Here is a 19232-nt window from a genome sequence, read left to right on the forward strand (position 1 = left end):
AAGTAGACAGAATGCAACAAACCTTCAAAAAGTGTTTCAGAAGTAAGAAGTCAGAAAAAGTTAGCCAACGGCAAGTCTGTGTCTGATGATAGAGGATGTAGGTTCACTTTGCAAAGTCTTCACAAAGGAAGGCACTGTGGTAATAGTGGGTGCGGCAGCACCAGACAGAGACCCTAATTATTCAATTGAGAGTGACCTGGTAAAGATCTTCAGCAATGAGACACACTGGAGTTGAGCTTGTGTCTGTTCTGAGGCACCATAATCAGCCTCATTTAAACTCTTCTGTTAGGAGAGTTAATTTAGAGGTAGAACAGCTGTGTGGGTCAGGTACGGGGTCTCATATTGGTGTGGTTCCTGTTGACTATCAGTAGGTAGGACTATACTAAGCACGATCTTCACCTCAACAGGAAATGGAAGGGAAAACTGTCTGAGCTAATAGTTAATAGCTTAAAGGTAGCACTATCACATTCAGTAAAATACCATTGGTTAAAAGTGACACAGCAGTACATTTTAGGGTAGAGAGGGCAGAAACAAAAGATGTTCAGAGACAGGTTGAAAATGACACACAAACTGATAAAAAAAGACAGCCAGAAAGCAAATTTTAATATACACAATTCATGCAAACAGCCTCTAAATGAAACTGGAGGTGTTCAGAAATTGATGGAAAAATTAGGTTCATCCAGTTGTAATTCAACCAATGCACTAAAGCAGTTATCGTTATTGCATCAGAATATCCGAGGGCAGAGGCAAAAGCTTAATGAGTTGCTTATTTGTATTAAGGAATTAGTGTTGAACAAACAAGTTGATAAAATCTGCCTCTCTGATCATCATATGACCATAGTATAGATATGCGTAATGTTACAGGATCTAAGTTAGCCTCTTACTTCTATAGAGAAAATATGGAGAAAGGAGCAGCTGCCATATTTGTTAAATGTTTTAATTTCAAGAATATTTATTTTAATACATTTTGTTCAGAGCAGCACTTAAAAGCCTGTGCAACAGAAGTAGTATTTTGTAATAATAGTACTGTAAGTATAACAGAGCAGCTTCAGGAAACCTTAACCTCTTCATGAAAAAATCTACCCCACATTACAAAACAGGGGAACAGTGGTTGCTTGTGATTTTAGTGTCCGTTTATTGAAAAGCTCTGTGTCACTGAATAATTACTGCAATCAGTAACACTGTTATTCAACTTAATTCCAACTATGAACTTTGCAATTAGGGTATGTCAGTGCTCTGAGACTGCTGTTGATAACATTTTTTTAGACAAATCTAGGAAAAATTCACATCACAAAACCAGTAGCAACTGGGCTAGCTGATCATGACATGCAGCAACTTATGTTAAATGTTGAAACTTGTCAGGATATAAAATCTATTAAATACTAGTACAGGAGTATAATATATCAGTCAAAAACTGAGAATTTAGAGATTGCTCATAGATATGAATTGAACTGGCCAGTCCTGGGAAGAGTAGGGAAGAATGTCACAGAGGAGAGGATGATCTTTTGAGTGGGGAGATTGAATTACTTGTAGATGATATCATAGTATAAGTTCCTGGCCCATACAGAAAAGAGCCTTCATTAATAAAGTTACTTCATTATTTGAAAATTGATTTCCCATAAAGATCACTCAATTCAAACAGATGTCTAAAAATAACCATGGACTACACAAGGAATAAAGGTATCATGTGGGACAAAAAGGAAACTGCTTCCACTACCAAGGAACTGATCTGAGGTTAGCATTGTAACGCATTACAAAGAATACTGCAAAATACTGAAGGAAGGAATTGAGAAATCTAAGTAGCTTTATCATGAGGAAAAGATAATTGCATCAGGCAACAAAATAAAAAATACATGGGGTGTAGTGAAGACAGAGAGAAGTGGGGCCAGATAGGAAGAGGAACAGATAGCTCTAAGAATAAATGAAATTGGTAACAAGTGCATAGAGTGTTGCAAATTTCTTAAACAAGTACTTTGTTTCTGTTACTGGGGTTACCACATTCAGTAAGCAGTGCAATGAAATAGATGAGACCAGTCTCTGCAAATGTAGCATCCATCATAAAATCCTTAAAATTAAAATATTCTACTGCTTATGATAACATATCAACAAAGTTAATCAAACAGTGTTGCTGTGAGTTGAGTTCTGTCTTGTGTTAGATGTGTAATTGATCTCTTATCAGAGGGACATTTCCAGACCAGCTAAAATATGCTGAAGTGATGCCTCTTTACAATAAGGGGTATAAAGAGATACTGTCAAACTATCAACCAATTTCACTTTTACCAGCTTTTTCAAAAATATTTGAAAAGGTTGTGTTGAAGCACCTTCTTGAGCATCTGGCAGCAAATACTATATTGTCCAAGTCACAGTTTGGGTTCCTTAAGAGTTATGATACATTGATGCATAGAAGGCTGTTTACACTTAAACTGAGAATTTATTTATTTCATTAGGTAACAAATTAAAGACTCCTGGTATTTTCTGTGACCTGTAAAAAGCCTTTGACTATGAGAATCACAACTTCCTCTTTAGTACATTAGAATACTATGTGTCACTGGCAGTACTGCAAAATAGTTTGAGTCTTATCTAACTAACAGGATACAAAGGGTGGCATTGTGAAAACCTGTGAAGTACAACTCAATAATAAATTCAGTTGGGAAGTTGGAAGGACATACCACAGACTTGCTGAAGTGCCTAAACAAGCCTGTATTTGCAATGCATATGATATCAAATGTAAAATATATAAAGAAAACTTGCATACTTTGCTTACTTTCATTCTATTATGTCATATGGGATCACATTTTGGGGAAAAACCATGTAATACAATTCATTTGTGGCATAAATTCAAGAACATCACGTAGAAACCTGTTCAAGGAATGGGCCTTTTAACCACTGCTTCTCAGTATATTTATTCCCAAATGATATTTGTTGCAAATAATATGTCTCTATTTCCAACCAATAGCTCAATACATAGTATCAATATTAAGAATGAGAACCATCTACATAAAGATCTAAAATCACTTACCTCGGCCCAAAAAGGAGTCCAATATTCAGGAACTTACATTTTCAATAAACTGGCAGTAGCTATTAAAAACTTGGCTTCAGATGAAGCACAGTTTAAACAAAGTTTGAAAGACTTTTTGGTAGGCAGCTTCTTCTACTTCATAGATGAATATCTTATCAGAAACTGTTAGACCAGCTTAAGTGAAAATGTCTGCTAGATTTCAGTTCTGACAACTCTTGGTTACAACAGGCAAGCTTAGACATTTTGGATATGATAAATTTATTAAAAGTGGATAACCATGTTTCATTCTGACAATGTATTAATTCTGTAAATATTAGTAGTTCCAATTCACATATTTCGACAATCTCCTGTCAAATAATCAGGGAAGTGAGTATTATATTCAAATGCTCTATTTTTTATGTTATACTTTCTGACATGTTCCACACCCATGAGAATCATCTTATTTTTGGGTCTATGGAATGAAAATTGAATGTAATGTAATCCAATCCATCATTCTGCCACTATTGTGGAGTCATGGAGAGGGACAAGTCAGACTTTGGATTCAACAATTCTGAGCCTGATAACTGCCCCTTCTTGATGTGAAAGTTGGAATGGTACTGTCTGAGACTCGTGATACTGCACCCAGTCACAACCAAATCCAGTATAGCATGCTGTGACACTTACAAGTAGACAGGACATTTTGCTAACTCTTGAAGAGAGGCCATTTTGATACATTTCTTCAAACCAGGAAAGGGCTGGATGTGTCTCAGAACTTATCAGAGTGTTGCCTTAATGAGCTGTGTGAGAAAGGTTAATCAGTATCTGGTCTGGATGTTAGAGACTAGGCAGCTCCTTAGCCACTCTGTGAGGATTCAGGAGATGCTGCTCTGCATGAATTCCTTAAAGACTCAGTGAGGTTTCTGGGCCTCATTTTTTTACTCCAGACTGCCATGGTTACCACACCTGAAGAACCTGATGTCCAGGACCCAGAAACACTGAACATCTTTAAGTGTCTTTTACCCGTAAGCCACAGAGTCCCAGGGTGTGGACAAGGCACATCTCTGTCAGTACAGCAGGGCTTTAGTGAGATCATGGTTAGACTATGGTTGCACAGTATGCATACCTGTGAGGCCTTCATACTTGAAGATCATTGATGCTATCCACCATAAGGGGACCAGGCTGACCACAGGTGATTATAGATCCAATCCCACACCCAGTCTCTGTACTGAGGCTGGAGAACCCTTCCAATTCACCAGCATACCATAGTGTTGCTCATGCAGATATGGGCTGTCTTTTCACTAATTTTCCATGAGCAATAAGACTGTTTTGGGATCTGCTCGAATCAAGTGCTGGAGTCACTTGGTCTGAGGCAAGTACAGACCCAAATCAGGATTTTAACAGATTGGCACCCTGGTTAATGCAGAGGGGCAGAGTAACTTTAGATTTAACATGGTACAGGAGAGGCTGCACTCCTGCATCTGTATTTAATACATTGTTTTATGACATTTCAACTGAGCACCATATCTATGTAACTGTATTTGTGGGTGGGTCTAGACAGGGGACTCAATTAGTTACTCTGTTCTTTTCCATGAACAAGTCCTCAAGATTTGGCTGCCTCAAGAATTTACTGTCTTTGATGCAGAATTATACGAAATCTTGAGGTACAGTAGCTCATGAGCTGGGTTGCAAGTGTTAAATTCCTCATCTGTCCTGACTCCCCGAGTGCCGTTCATTTTCTACCACACTTATAAGCAGCAAATACAGTAGTCCAGGATATCCAGGACACTCCTCTCTACTTTCAAAGGCTGGGGAAGGAAGTATCTTTCTGCTGCATGTCAGGGAACATGCCTATTATGGGGAAAAAATGGAAAACACAGTAGCCAAGGAGGCATGTCACGATCCTCAGATACTTTAGTGTATGTCTGCTAAATGTCTTGCTAACAGAGATAGTAGCAAAGAAGCAAGAAATGTAAACATCATGCCTGATGCAGAAATGAACAGCGAAAAGGTAATAAGCAAAAACTTTTTTCCTTTTAACATTATGTGGGGAGTGTCAGCAAGAACAAGTTTCATAAAGGTATTAAATTACATGTAAAGTGGGTTGCAAGTCACTAAGTGCTCTTGCTCTCAAATACTAGATGAATAAAATTTGGTATTCATATGTTGTGGCCTAAATATACACATCAAAAAAAGTTTTGCATCACCCCGGTTCCCAGAGCTCCTGAGGATAGACATTGACTGTGGATAGTGTACCACAGACACAGTTCCTTTTACTGTTCAGAGACGTCACTAAATGCGCCCAAAGATGTAAACAACCATGCGTGGGCAGTCTCTATTAGATGGAGGGGCTCCGACAGCCGATCAGTTCCAGTCATTCCACCAGGAAGGAGGTGCACGGCCTGTGTTGTGTGTAGTTCAACCACGCCTAGATGGTCAATACTGCAGTTTGATCATGTCCGCATCATTACTTTGTGCCAGGAAGGGCTCTCAATAAGGGAAGTGTCCAGGTGTCTCGGAGTGAATCAAAGTGATGTTGCTTGGACATGGAGGAGAGACAGAGAGACAGGAACTGTCAATAACACGCCTCGCTCAGGCTGCCCAAGGGATACTACTGCAATGGCTTGGAGGAACCCTGACAGCAATGCCACCATGTTGAATAATGTTTTTGTGCAGCCACAGGACGTCATGTTATGACTCAAAATGTGTGCAATAGGCTGCATAATGCACAACTTCACTCCCGATGTCCATGGCGAGGTCCATCCTTGCAACCACGACACCATGCAGCGCAGTACAGATGGGCCCAACAACATGCGGAATGGACTGCTCAGGATTGGCATCATGTTCACTTCACTGATGAGTTTCGCATACGCCTTCAACCAGACAATCATCAGGGATTTGTTTGGAGGCAACCTGGTCAGGCTGACCACCTTAGACACACTTTCCAGTGAGTGCACCAAGGTGGAAGTTCCCTGCTGTTTTGGGGTGGCATTATGTGGGTCTGACATATGCTGCTGGTAGTCATGGAAGGCACCGTAACAGTTGTAAGATACGTGAATGCCATCATCCAACCAATAGTGCAACCATATTGGCAGTATATTGGTGAGGCATTCGTCTTCATGTACAGCAATTCGCGCTCCCATCATCCACATCTTGTGAATGACTTCCTTAAGGATAACCACATTGCTCAACTAGAGTGGCCAGCATGGTCTCCAGGCATGAACTCTATTGAACATGCCTGGGATATTTCCAGAATGAGATTTTCACTCCGCAGCGGAGTGTGCGCTGATATGAAACTTCCTGGCAGATTAAAACTGTGTGCCAGACCGAGACTCGAACTCAGGACCTTTGTAAAGCTGTGAGGATGCGGCATGAGTCGTGCTTGGGTAGCTCAGTTGGTAGAGCACCTGCCCGTGAAAGGCAAAGGTCCTGAGTTCAAGTCTCAGTCCGGCACACAGTTTTAATCTGCCAAGAAGTTTCATGCCTGGGATAGATTGAAAAGGGCTGTTTATGGACGAAATGACCCTCCAACTACTCTGAGAGATCTACACCAAATCGCCATTGAGGAGTGGGACAATCTGGACCAGCAGTGGCTTGATGAACTTCTGGATAGTATACCACAACAAATACAGGCATGCATCAATGCAAGAGGATGTGCTACAGTGTATTAGAGGTACTGGTGTTTACAGCAATCTAGATCACCACCTCTCAAGGACTTGCTGTATGGTGGTACAATATGCAATGTGTGGTTTTCACGAGCAATAAAAATGGCGGAAATGATGTTTATGTTGATCTCTATTCCAATTTTCTATACAGGTTCCGGAACTCTCGGAACTGAGTTGATGCCAAACTTTTTTTGATGTGTATATATGCTGCTGAATGTACCTACAAAATTACATCACTGTATGTCACATAGTTCAGCAGATATGAGGGAAGGAGGAGATGGACAGAGAGAATGGGAGGAGGACATGGACTAATATAAGTGAAATAAATACATACCAGAACACTGCAGTGTTCTCAGGTTGTACTGCGTAAGACCTTCTATATGTCACAAATGGAGTATGTAATAGATCTGTGCACTGTTCATTTGAATGATCTAATCAGCTGCCTCACTTTTTATCTTTCAAAGCAGTAACATAAGCTGATGGTACTCCACTTGTAACCTCTCATAATGACAAAAATGTCACACAATAAATGAATGAAGTTACACATAAGTACCTCATTTCTTCCATCTATGTGGGACCAGATGTAATGTGGCTTACCAAAAATCTAAATAATTCAGAAATATTCTCTAAAAGCAAAAAATCACACTCTTAATTTAATGTTTTATAGGAAATAACTACTTCAAATTCTTTTTTTAAGTTTTCTGCAACTATGTTATCCCCCAAAAAACTTTCACCTGTCACTGAAAGCTAGCCCATGCAATGCTGAGCTTTCCATCTTTCCTGCCATCTTTGGCTATCTTGTGGAATAAGTATCATCACCAGGTGCCTTGCTACTTAAGTTTAATGACTTTTCCAGCAGGACTGGACCAGATATCAGAAATGGATATCCCACTGAACCAAACAAATAATGTTTCATCCAGGGTTTCTGTCCATGCTTTCTTTATTGTTTTTGCTGATCATATTAAGCAGGAGTATTCAGTATAAGGGAAAGAATGGATTGCTACTCATCATAACGATGACCCGTTGAGTTGCAAACAGACACAACAAAAAGAATTACAATTTAGCTTTCAGTTAAAGCCTTTTTTGGAAAGGAAAAACATACACACATTTCATTGACAAAAGTAAGCTCACCTCATACCCATGTAATTGCCATATCTGACAGTTCGGACCGGAGCTATGGGGATGGCAGTCTTCTTATCATCTCTGTATGCAACCCAATGGGTCATCTTTACAGTGAGCAACAATCTATCCTTTCCTTATATTGTTGATATAACTTTGAGTTTCCATTGTTTGGTTGAGCAGAAGTTTTCAATTTTTTTTCAGTCATTCTTTCATTCTGACATAGATGATATCCCTGTATCATATTCTGCAGACATTTATTTCACCATTTCTCCTTTGTCTATTCTGTTTAGTGATTTCAACTTTTTTTCCATCGAAAGAACCACTTTCTTTTACTTTGAAGCCTTTTCACTCACATACAAATGCAAAACATAGGAACAATATCCATATGCCTTCACTCTGTCAGGAACAGAACACTAACCATAGTAAAGGCAGTTGGAAATGTGGGGTTGGCAATCTCTATGCTAGCTGAAGTGTCAACATATATTGCACCATACCAACTGTATACAATACAATTCTGGGTTAAAAAAAGAGGAAATAAAAAAAGGAATCTGGAAATCTGGATTAATGAAGACAGGATAAATGAGGTTCTTGTGTAATGAATAAAGGATCTTCCTGGTTTCAGGAATGTAAGTTAACTAATAAATAAATTAAATATGTAATTTTTTTCCATGGAAGCTCTGAGGAAAAATTTCTTGGAAAAAGACTTATTTTATTAGCTGTGACCCCTCACCTTCTCTGACACTTTCACCTTCATCTTTAATGTCCCTTTTTATGGTATAAGGTGTAGTTTTCTCTTAGCATATGTTCTCAGTCAACTTAATCACACGTGTCCCCCCTCCTTCAAATTCAAAGCTCTCTAACAAATTTCTGTGCCCTGCTTGAAGGATATGTTGTTATGAAACATAGGAATGTTATCATCTTATGTGTATCTAAAAGAATCAAATAAGAAGGTATTTTGTGTCTGAGGACTTGTCACTATTGTGTATTTTCATGGGAAATGATGCCAGAAGAATCTTTGGTTGATGAAATAACCAGACAGTGTTATTTGGTATTTTCTTGAATGTGTAACACATTGTAAGAGATAAAAACACAGATTAACAGACAGAAAGAAACTCCCATGAGCTACCAGGGATCAAAATTGCATTTGGGTTCCTAATCCCACTCTTCCCCACAGCATGAAGTGGCACACTTACTGTTAGTTTCATGAAAAATGATGCAAAACATACCTAAACTCCTTGCCGTTGGGTGCTTGATAGGCACTTTATAACTGCTTATTGCAGATGGGCTACCACTTGTTTCGGTATCTGAGTGCTGACATGTGTCGGATTTGTTGTGACGATGTTTCATGTTACCTTTCCTATGTAGGCTGGATGATGGCTGTCCTCTATCTCCTGGAAGGAGTAGTATATACACTATAAGTTAAATAAATTCCAAAAAGGATTTTATAGTAACATTAAATTTCAGTAGTCTTTAAAACTATATTCCCACTCTTAGGATGTTAATATTTCTGTGAAACCCTGCAGTGGAACTTATTTCAAGACTGATTCACTGCTGTATTTTATTCTCTACACAATTTGATGTTAACATTTTATGGCACAGGGTGGCACGTGAAAAACTGGTTCTGAGTACTAAGACTGCTCATCATCCGGCAGTTGCCATCTATTTTTTTGAAGCGGTTGTGAGTATGTTTTGTACTGTCAGTACAAAAGCCACTGTGACTTAATTAAGACATTTGAAGTAAATATCTCAGCAAGAAGTATCCTCTTCAAGGAAGAACTGCAATAGTGGATGCATGAGTTTTATCTGTGGTGCAGCCTAAGGGAAGTGTACACATGTAAACCAATATCTTTAGAACACTTTAAGGACAATGTTTGTAATGAAATTTTGAGAACTGATGCTGCAGAGTTATGCAAAGTTTATATTGACATGTTAGGGCATGTGCAAAAGTGCACGGAAATGCAAGGGGGTAATTTTCTGAACCTAATGTAATGTAAAAGACAAGATCAATTCTGTAAATAAAGACCTTTGCATTAGCTTAGTTGTTATTTATTTATTATCTGATTATTACCTGTTAAAATCAAACAACGGAAAATACAGGAAGCCAGCTGCTGTGGCCAAGCGGTTCTAGGTGCTTCAGTCCGGAACCACGCTGCTGCTACGTTCGCAAGTTCGAATCCTGCCTCGGGCATGGATGTGTGTGATGTCCTTAGGTTGGTTAAGGTTTAAGTAATTCTAAGTCTAGGGGACTGATAACCTCAGATGTTGAAGTCCTTTAGTGCTCTGAGCCATTTGAACTATTTTTGAAAATATAGAATGGAATGTAACAATATTATGAGAAGGAAACTTGCTACTCACCGTATAGTGGAGATCCTGAGTCACACAAAGGCACAACAAAAGCTTTTGGCCACAGGCCTTAATCAGTAATAGACACACATATGCAGGCGCAAGTGTTGTTTCAGTTGCCTGAGACTGCAGTCGTGTGTGTGAGTTGTGTTTGCGCGTGCGCACATGTGTGTGTGTGTGTGTGTGTGTGTGTGTGTCTATTGTTGATGAAGGCCTGTGGCTGAAAGCTTTAATTGTGACAATCTTTTTGTTGTGCCTGTCAGTGACTCAACTTATTATCTGTTTATCTATTTGTTGTTGTATCTGTTTGTGGTGGGCAACAATTTGTGCAAAACTGGTGCACAATCAGTACCTGTGGCCAGTTTTTTGTGCACCACCCTGTAGCAATGCAGTTAATTAAGAAGCAGTTTCACAGGAAGTGGGAAACAGTACCTATATCTGGGTCAGTATAAGTTGATTCCTGACAGTTGCTGTGCACCCAGCTCAACCAACAAATAATACAATTTTGTAAACATCTCTATCAGAACACCTCAGTGTTGTCACAGCTCTGTAAAGTGCTACTATTTTCACATGCAGCAATTAGCACTTAACGTTGGAAGTTGCATCAGTGCTGCAAGCTGTCAGGGATCTTCTTATGCTGTCTTTGCTATACATAGTGATTTCAACTTATGAGGCTTGTACTTACCATCTGATGCAGCATACCAATGAACCATATTTACTTGATGAGTAAGTTCATGTTGAGTGCAACTCTCATTTTCTGAATGTCCAAATGTTTTAAACTGTAAAGTGTGATCCACTCCTGAAGCATCCATTAACTTTTTTCTGTGGTGGTCTGATGACACAGCAAATGTGGCATAGGGGCTCATCTCATACAGCTCTGCAATAATAATGTTTTCTTGAACTGTGGGCTTGCAGTTACCACAAACAGTTTAAGCATAGATAGATTTTCTGATAGGGGCTAGTTTTGGCAGTTACTGGTATATCATTCTCGATCAGGCTAGTGCACAGCATCAGTTCCATTATGAATTATAGTTACTATTTGAAAGTGTGCCACATGTTTAAAGCATACGTTACATGGTAAAAAACATAATAAATTCAAAAGATAAACTTGTGGGTGTCCAGATGAAGATGCACATGGGTATATAGAAGTGTCTGTTGATAACAGATGCTCAAAATATGTGGAATACTTTCAAATAGTTTCCATAATTCATATTGGAAACATATACCATGCACTAGCACATGGTGATTGCTTGAAAATTATACAAATGTTGAAATTTGCATATTGTGCATCTTTCAACAATGAGATATCCACTTGGAGAAAATGAATACATCTGATGACCTGAGATAATAAAAAGATCACTGCAGAAGCCATAATTACATCGAAGGAAAAAAAAAAACACCCACACGCACATTTTTTCAACTGTACTTCACTGAAAATTTTTATTTTTGAGAAGTTTAGCACCCGCTGCTTCACTCACAGAGGCTGTACGGCCTGTAGAGATTTTTTCTATTATTATCATCATTATTATTATTATTTAATCAAATTTTTATTTTGTTCACAAATTGCAACTTCTAACCTTTTCATGCTAATTAAGGCCATATAGGCATTGCCTTTTCAAAATGTACTTCTCACCAAAAGTGATTCTGGTAGGTGGAGTCCAAAATTTTTCCTTATCATGCCTTTTGCATTCTTGTGGAGATATTTCCATAGCAACTTTCATCCCTTAACAGATATTTTCTTATATCTAACTGAGAAGTGAAATGCAAATTTTCATACATTTAGCTTTAAAATTTTTTAATTTACTGAAGTATTTTCTTAAAAAGTTTCATCCGCTATTGCACTCCCTAAGGAGCTGAATTACAAGAAACACTGTAATATGTACTTTTTTAAAAATTTTCAACTGAGAAGTCAAACACCAATTGTCATAGATGTAGCCTTAAAAATCCTTTAGTAGTTCTTTAGTTATTAGTTATTTTAAAAACAATTTTCATCCACTGTTTTACCCCTTAGTGGTTGAAGTTCCAAAAATGCTGAAACCCATATTTTTTATTTTCTGACTTAGAAAACATATACCAGATTTCGTAGTTTTAGCTTCAAAATTCCCTTAATAGAGACATACTTTCAAAATGCCTTTCATCTCCTATTTAACTCCCTTAAGAGTGGAATTTTGGACAATACCTTCTTAAATAATGCCTACAGTATAAGCTCCACACACTCTTCACACTTAAGTTTCTATCCTTAGCCATCTGGGCTAGGCAATGATGAGCCAATGAATCAGTCTGACCGTATTTCACCCCCTTAGGGGTTGAATTTCCAAAAACAGTAAAACATATTTTTTCAACTGTAACTGAGAAAGCCAGACACCAATTCTCAAAGATTTGACTTTAAAAATGCTTGCACAATGAAATATTTCCATTAAAATTATATCCCCCATTTCAACCCCATAAGGGTTGAATTTCCCAGAACAGTGGAACACATACTTTTTTTATTTCTAACTGAGATGCCAAATTTAAATTTTCATCGATTTAGCTTTAAAAATGCTTTCATAATAGAATATTTTCATAAAAAGTCTGATCTCCTATTTCACCTCCTTAGTGGTTCAACTTCCAAAAACACTGAAACATGTATTTTTTGTACTTGAAACTGAGTAGTCAAATACGAATATTCATAGACGTAGCTTTAAAAATTCTTTAGTAGTTCTTTAATAATGGTATATTTTCAAAAAAAGCTTTTGCCCACTATTTTGCCCCCACAGGGCTAAATTTCCAAAAATTTTGAAACATGTATTTCTTTATTTTTGACCGAGAAACCAAATACCAATTTTTGTAGGTTAACTTCAGAATTGCCTTAATAGCAAAATTTTTTTTATTTAAAAAAAACCTTCATCCCCTTAGGATTGGAATTTCAAAAAAAGCAATTCTTAAACAATGCCTACAGTATAATATCCACACCGTCTCCAAATTTTGAGGTTTTATCCCTAGCAGTTTGGTCTTGGTGGTGATGAGTCAGTCAGTTGGTGAGTCAGTCAGCCTTTTATATATAGATATTTAATACTAATTCCAGATTTTCTCTTAGTATTCATTCATCCATTTGTTATTCATTCACATACTGTGTATCATAAATTCCATTCTTTAGAGATGTGGCATATGGCAAATTATGTATTAACAAGCCAAAGCACCACTGTAGGCTACTTCTTTTATGTAAACTAACAAGCAATTATGTTTAGTTTCAATCTACTGACATTGATAATTACACGAGTTACTTTTAGAATATTGTGTAGAAATGCAGCTACGTAACCCTTTCAACACTACAGATGTACTTGCCAAAGGATGTGCTGGGTGTTGACACCTAAACCAACTACCTGTGTTGGAAACCATTTGTAGGATACCACTTCCTGTGTGTTGAAATACCTGCACTGGCTTTCTTGTGCTGTGCTGAATTCATAGCTTATAAGCTAAACGCCATATGTTCCATGCATCCACTATCTCCTGTTTTTCTGCACTCATGGTGCATGCCAGCACAAGGGAGATTAAGTGGTTGCTGGAACATACTTCTGATTAATCTGAATATGTTTCGAGTCCATAAATAAAATTAATCATTCTCAAGCAAAATTTAAGGTCAGAAATCAATGTTTTCAAAAACAAAATCTTTTCTTATATCAGAATAGTTTGATCACATCATAAACAGGTGAGTCTGCATATTTTTTTTGTTAACTGTCTCTGTGCTGTGAAATCACTTCACACAAGAATAGATATTAGTAGTACAAGTAATTGAATAGATTAAAAAAAAATTTACTTACCAAGTGGCAGCTGGAGAGCACACATGTATAAGGTATTACAGCCTTCAAGCTTTCAGAGCCAGTGGCTCCTTCTTCTCACAGTAGCAATGAAGGGGAAGGAAGAGGAATGAAGGAATAGGACTTGTGAGACATAGAAAATGGGGTAGATTTCAGAAAAGTCACCCAGAACCCCAGTGAAGGAAGCCTTACCAGACAATATGAGAAGGAAATACTGATTGTTGGGTACTGCATCAGATGAGATTTGAAAACCTGAGAGCTTGAGGGTGGAAAATAGGGTAATATACCAAGACAGAGATCACTGCGAAAACACTGTGTACAAGTTAATGAGAGTGAAAAGCTAAGTGCACTGTATTTGATAGAGGTGGGTGGGTGACTGCAAAAAATAGATGGGTCAGTAAATGAAAGATGTAGAAAACTACAAGGGAATGAAGAAAGGAACAGTTACTGTGAAGAAATGCTGCAACCACAGAAAATAACATAAATTAAGGCTGTGTGGTTGGTCAGAACCAAGGACATGTTGCAGCACCAGTTCCCACCTGCAGAGTTCTGAATAACTGATATCTGAGGGAAGAATCCAGATGACATGTGGGGTGAAACATGTACTGAGGTCATGACTGTCATGTTGTAGAACATGCTTTGCAACAGTACATTGTGTGTTGTCAGTATACACCCTCTGCCTATGGCCATTCATCCAAACTGGTAACTTTGTGGTAATCATGCTGATGTAAAAGGCTGAACATTGTTTACATGTTGTTGTTGTTGTGGTCTTCAGTCCTGAGACTGGTTTGATGCAGCTCTCCAAGCTACTCTATCCTGTGCAAGCGTCTTCATCTCCCAGTACCTACTGCAACCTACATCCTTCTGAATCTGCTTGGTGTATTCATCTCTTGGTCTCCCTCTATGAGTTTTACCCTCCACACTGCCCTCCAATACTAAATTGGTGATCCCTTGATGCCTCAGAACATGTCCTACCAACCGACCCCTTCTTCTAGTCAAGTTGTGCCACAAACTTCTCTTCTCCCCAATCCTATTCAGCACCTCCTCATTAGTTATGTGATCTACCCATCTAATCTTCAGCATTCTTCTGTAGCACCACATTTCGAAAGCTTCTATTCTCTTCTTATCTAAACTATTTATCGTCCATGTTTCACTTCCATACATGGCTACACTCCATACAAATACTTTCAGAAACGACTTCCTGACACTTAAATCTATACTCGATGTTAACAAATTCCTCTTCTTCAGAAATGCTTTCCTTGCCATTTCCAGTCTACATTTTATATCCTCTCTACTTTGACCATCATCAGTTATTTTGCTCCCCAAATAGCAAAACCCCTTTACTACTTTAGGTGTCTCATTTCCTAATCTAATACCCTCAACATCACCCGACTTAATTCGACTACATTCCATTATCCTCGTTCTGATTTTGTTGATTTTCATCTTATATCCTTCCATCAAGACACTATCCATTCCGTTCAACTGCTCTTCCAAGTCCTTTGCTGTCTCTGACAGAATTACAATGTCATCGGCGAACCTCAAAGTTTTTATTTCTTCTCCATGGATTTTAATACCTATACTGAATTTTTCTTTTGTTTCCTTCACTGCATGCTCAATATACAGATTGAATAACATCGGGGAGAGGCTCACTCCCTTCCCAACCACTGCTTCCCTTTCATGCCCCTCAACTCTTATAACTGCCATTTGGTTTCTATACAAATTGTAAATAGCCTTTCGCTCCCTATATTTTACCCCTGCCACCTTCAAAATTTGAAAGAGAGTATTCCAGTCAACATTGTCAAAAGCTTTCTCTAAGTCTACAAATGCTAGACATGTAGTTTTGCCTTTCCTTAATCTAGCTTCTAAGATAAGCCGTAGGGTCAGTATTGCCTCATGTGTTCCAATATTTCTACAGAATCCAAACTGATCTTCCCCAAGGTCGGCTTCTACTAGCTTTTCCATTCGTCTGTAAAGAATTTGTGTTAGTATTTTGCAGCCGTGACTTATTAAACTGATAGTTCGGTAATTTTCACATCTGTCAACACCTGCTTTCTTTGGGAGTGGGATTATTATATTATTCTTGAAGTCTGAGGGTATTTCGCCTGTCTCATATATCTTGCTCACCAGATGGTAGAGTTTTGTCAGGACTGGCTCTCCCAAGGCTGTCAGTAGTTCTAATGGAATGTTGTCTACTCCTGGGGCCTTGTTTCGACTCAGGTCTTTCAGTGCTCTGTCAAACTCTTCACGCAGTGTCATATCTCCCATTTCATCTTCATCTACATCCTCTTCCATGTCCATGATATTGTCACCAAGAAGATCACCCCTGTATAGACCCCCAATATACTCCTTCCACCTTTCTGCTTTCTCTTCTTTGCTTAGAACTGGGTTTCCATCTGAGCTCTTGATATTCATACAAGTGGTTCTCTTTTCTGTTTACATAACAGGTGGTATATGATATGTGTCATTTCACAAGTGGCTCTCCCTTTGATATTATTGTGATTTCCATGTCAGGAAGGTCACAGTTCATAGTAATAGACGGCAAATCATCGAGTAAAACAGAAGTGATATCAGGTGTTCCCCAGGGAAGCATCCTGGGACCTCTGCTGTTCCTGACCTATATAAATGACCTGGGTGACAATCTGAGCAGTTCTCTTAGGTTGTTCGCAGATGATGCTGTAATTTACAGTCTAGTAAGGTCATCCGAAGACCAGTATCAGTTGCAAAGCGATTTTGAAAAGATTGCTGTATGGTCTGGCAGGTGGCAGTTGACGCTAAATAACGAAAAGTGTGAGGTGATTCACATGAGTTCCAAAAGAAATCCATTGGAATTCGATTACTCAATAAATAGTACAATTCTCAAGGCTGTCAATTCAACTAAGTACCTGGGTGTTAAAATTACGAACAACTTCAGTTGGAAAGACCACATAGATAATATTGTGGGGAAGGCAAGCCAAAGGTTGCGTTTCATAGGCAGGACACTTAGAAGATGCAATAAGTCCACTAAAGAGACAGCTTACACTACACTCGTTCGTCCTCTGTTAGAATATTGCTGTGCAGTGTGGGATCCTTACCAGGTGGGATTGATGGAGGACATCGAAAGGTTGCAAAAAAGGGCAGCTCGTTTTGTATTATCACGTAATAGGGGAGAGAGTGTGGCAGATATGATATGCGAGTTGGGATGGAAGTCATTAAAGCAAAGACTTTTTTCATCACGGCGAGATATATTTCCGAAATTTCAGTCACCAACTTTCTCTTCCGAATACGAAAATATTTTATTGAGCCCAACTTACATAGGTAGGAATGATCATCAAATTAAAATAAGAGAAATCATAGCTCGAACAGAAAGGTTTAGGTGTTCATTTTTCCCGTGTGCTGTTCGGGAGTGGAATGGTAGAGAGATATTATGATTGTGGTTCGATGAACCCTCTGCCAAGCACTTAAATGTGAATTGCAGAGTAATCATGTAGATGTAGATGTAGATGTTTTGCCAGTTACAGAACTGTAGATTTTTTATCTATCCAATTTCTTATATTTTCAGAAATCGATTATCTTCATTAGCAGGATAAACAGTGCAACATGTGAAGAACTGAGTCCGTCTGTTGCTAACATACTACTTCATTGGAGAGAGGCTGCCAACTTGAAACATTCAAGTACTTTTTACAAGGATCAGTATGAATTTTCTATATTTTTTTATGTCCATATGCAAATTTTGCGTAAAAATATCACAATACCCAAGCATAACTGTATACATTACATGGAAATAATTTTTGTGTATCATAAACTGATGAATATGTACAATTTTTATGCTGTGTAATCACATCATTTACAAAACAGATATAGCTCCATCTAAAGCATCAGTTTCTTGTCAGCATACTTCATCATTTGGAGAGATACACAAAGTGAGAAAATGTAATTTTTTGAATACTTTTTAGATAAGCACGCTGATTCATGTTAGTAGTCACCTCAGTGGATGGAACCAACTTAAGAAAAACACCCTCAAAACATTCCAGACCCACCTCCAGATTGCACCTGACCTTGTACACATTCAGGGTGAAATGCTTTATTTGTCCTCAGGGCACTCGATGATGTGCATCATTTGAATATGAGCAAAAACATGATTTATCAGACAACATTACATTCCAAATGTTAGCTACTGTCCATGTTTGATGATTTCTAGTCCACTGAAGACATGCAGCTTTATGTGTCTGTGTGAGCAATGGTCTCCTGCGAGGTTACCAATTTCGCATGTTCATTGCATGCAGTTCCCATTTCAATATTCTCTTGCAAACAGTTTAGTACTGACTTTCATTCACTGCCTACAGCAATTCCTGTTTGCTTTGGAAGCAATTTTGATTCACAAACTGTAAAATGCATCTCTGGTTGCTCTCACAATCAGTCAAGATCATTTTCTGATCACGATTCTGATGTCATGTTTCATGGTCATGGGTGTTACACTACTGCTGGTAGACGTGCTGAACAGTTCGTCATGAAATACCAATGGATCCAGCAACTTCACACAGTATTAGGCTATGGACATGACCAAACACGACTGCCCCTTTTTGCACTCTGTCACAACCTCACACTTACCCACGTTTATCTATAAAGTTCATTTGAAACATAAATGTCTCACTTGTCACTACTTTCTTATACTCATGTAGAGCTATCAGACAGGCGGTTGAGTATTACTTGATCACTGCACCATCTGAAAAGACGTAACAATTCATTTGTGTGTGTACACTGGGGTGACAAATTTTTTATCTGGTGAGCTTATTTCAACCTAAGAGATGAAATCAGGACTGTTGAATACTATTTGCACCCACTATATCTATTTTACATACTTTCTTTTGATCTGGGGTTTTGACCAAGTAAAAAGGTAATAACACCTTTTTGTATTGTCTTTCTTACATATCTTGCTTTTTTCTTTTTTAAATAATGTACTCAGAAGTGGCAATTAATTTCAACTATCAGGTTTAGTTCCTGATGATTAGTAATGCTTCTCTGTGTGATAACTTTCAAAACAGAACAATACACAGAACAATAATATGTTGCAAGTTTTGCCTTTGTATCTGGTTTCCCAGTGCACTTTCTGTTTTGTGCAAACCAAGCTTCTGCATATACTTTTCTTTGAATGTTTACTGACAATAACATCGAGAAAATACCACCATGCAAACTGAAGAGATTCTCGTCACTGAAGTGCCTTCCTGTGCCACCTTTTCTCTGTTCTGTTGCATATTTTTCTACATTTTCCATAGCAAAAATGGGTGAAACATTGTGAGTGCCATGTTTCACCCTGTAGCCAACCTGAGAACA

At 38.3% G+C, this 19232-nt stretch overlaps 1 protein-coding gene across 1 annotated transcript in view; it reads right to left on the bottom strand.

The window, feature by feature from the left end:
• LOC126455967 (Down syndrome cell adhesion molecule-like protein Dscam2) overlaps window positions 1-19232 on the bottom strand; it is a 358909-nt gene that overhangs the window by 51084 nt on the left and 288593 nt on the right. Inside the window, exons 28-29 of the mRNA XM_050091727.1 lie at window positions 10811-11002; window positions 9009-9173 (exon numbers count right to left, since the gene is read on the bottom strand). Coding sequence (XP_049947684.1) covers window positions 9009-9173; window positions 10811-11002 — 357 coding nt within the window. The remainder of the gene's footprint in view (window positions 1-9008; window positions 9174-10810; window positions 11003-19232) is intronic.

This window comes from Schistocerca serialis, chromosome 1, assembly GCF_023864345.2.
Source record: "Schistocerca serialis cubense isolate TAMUIC-IGC-003099 chromosome 1, iqSchSeri2.2, whole genome shotgun sequence".
Taxonomy (NCBI): Eukaryota; Metazoa; Arthropoda; class Insecta; order Orthoptera; family Acrididae; genus Schistocerca; species Schistocerca serialis.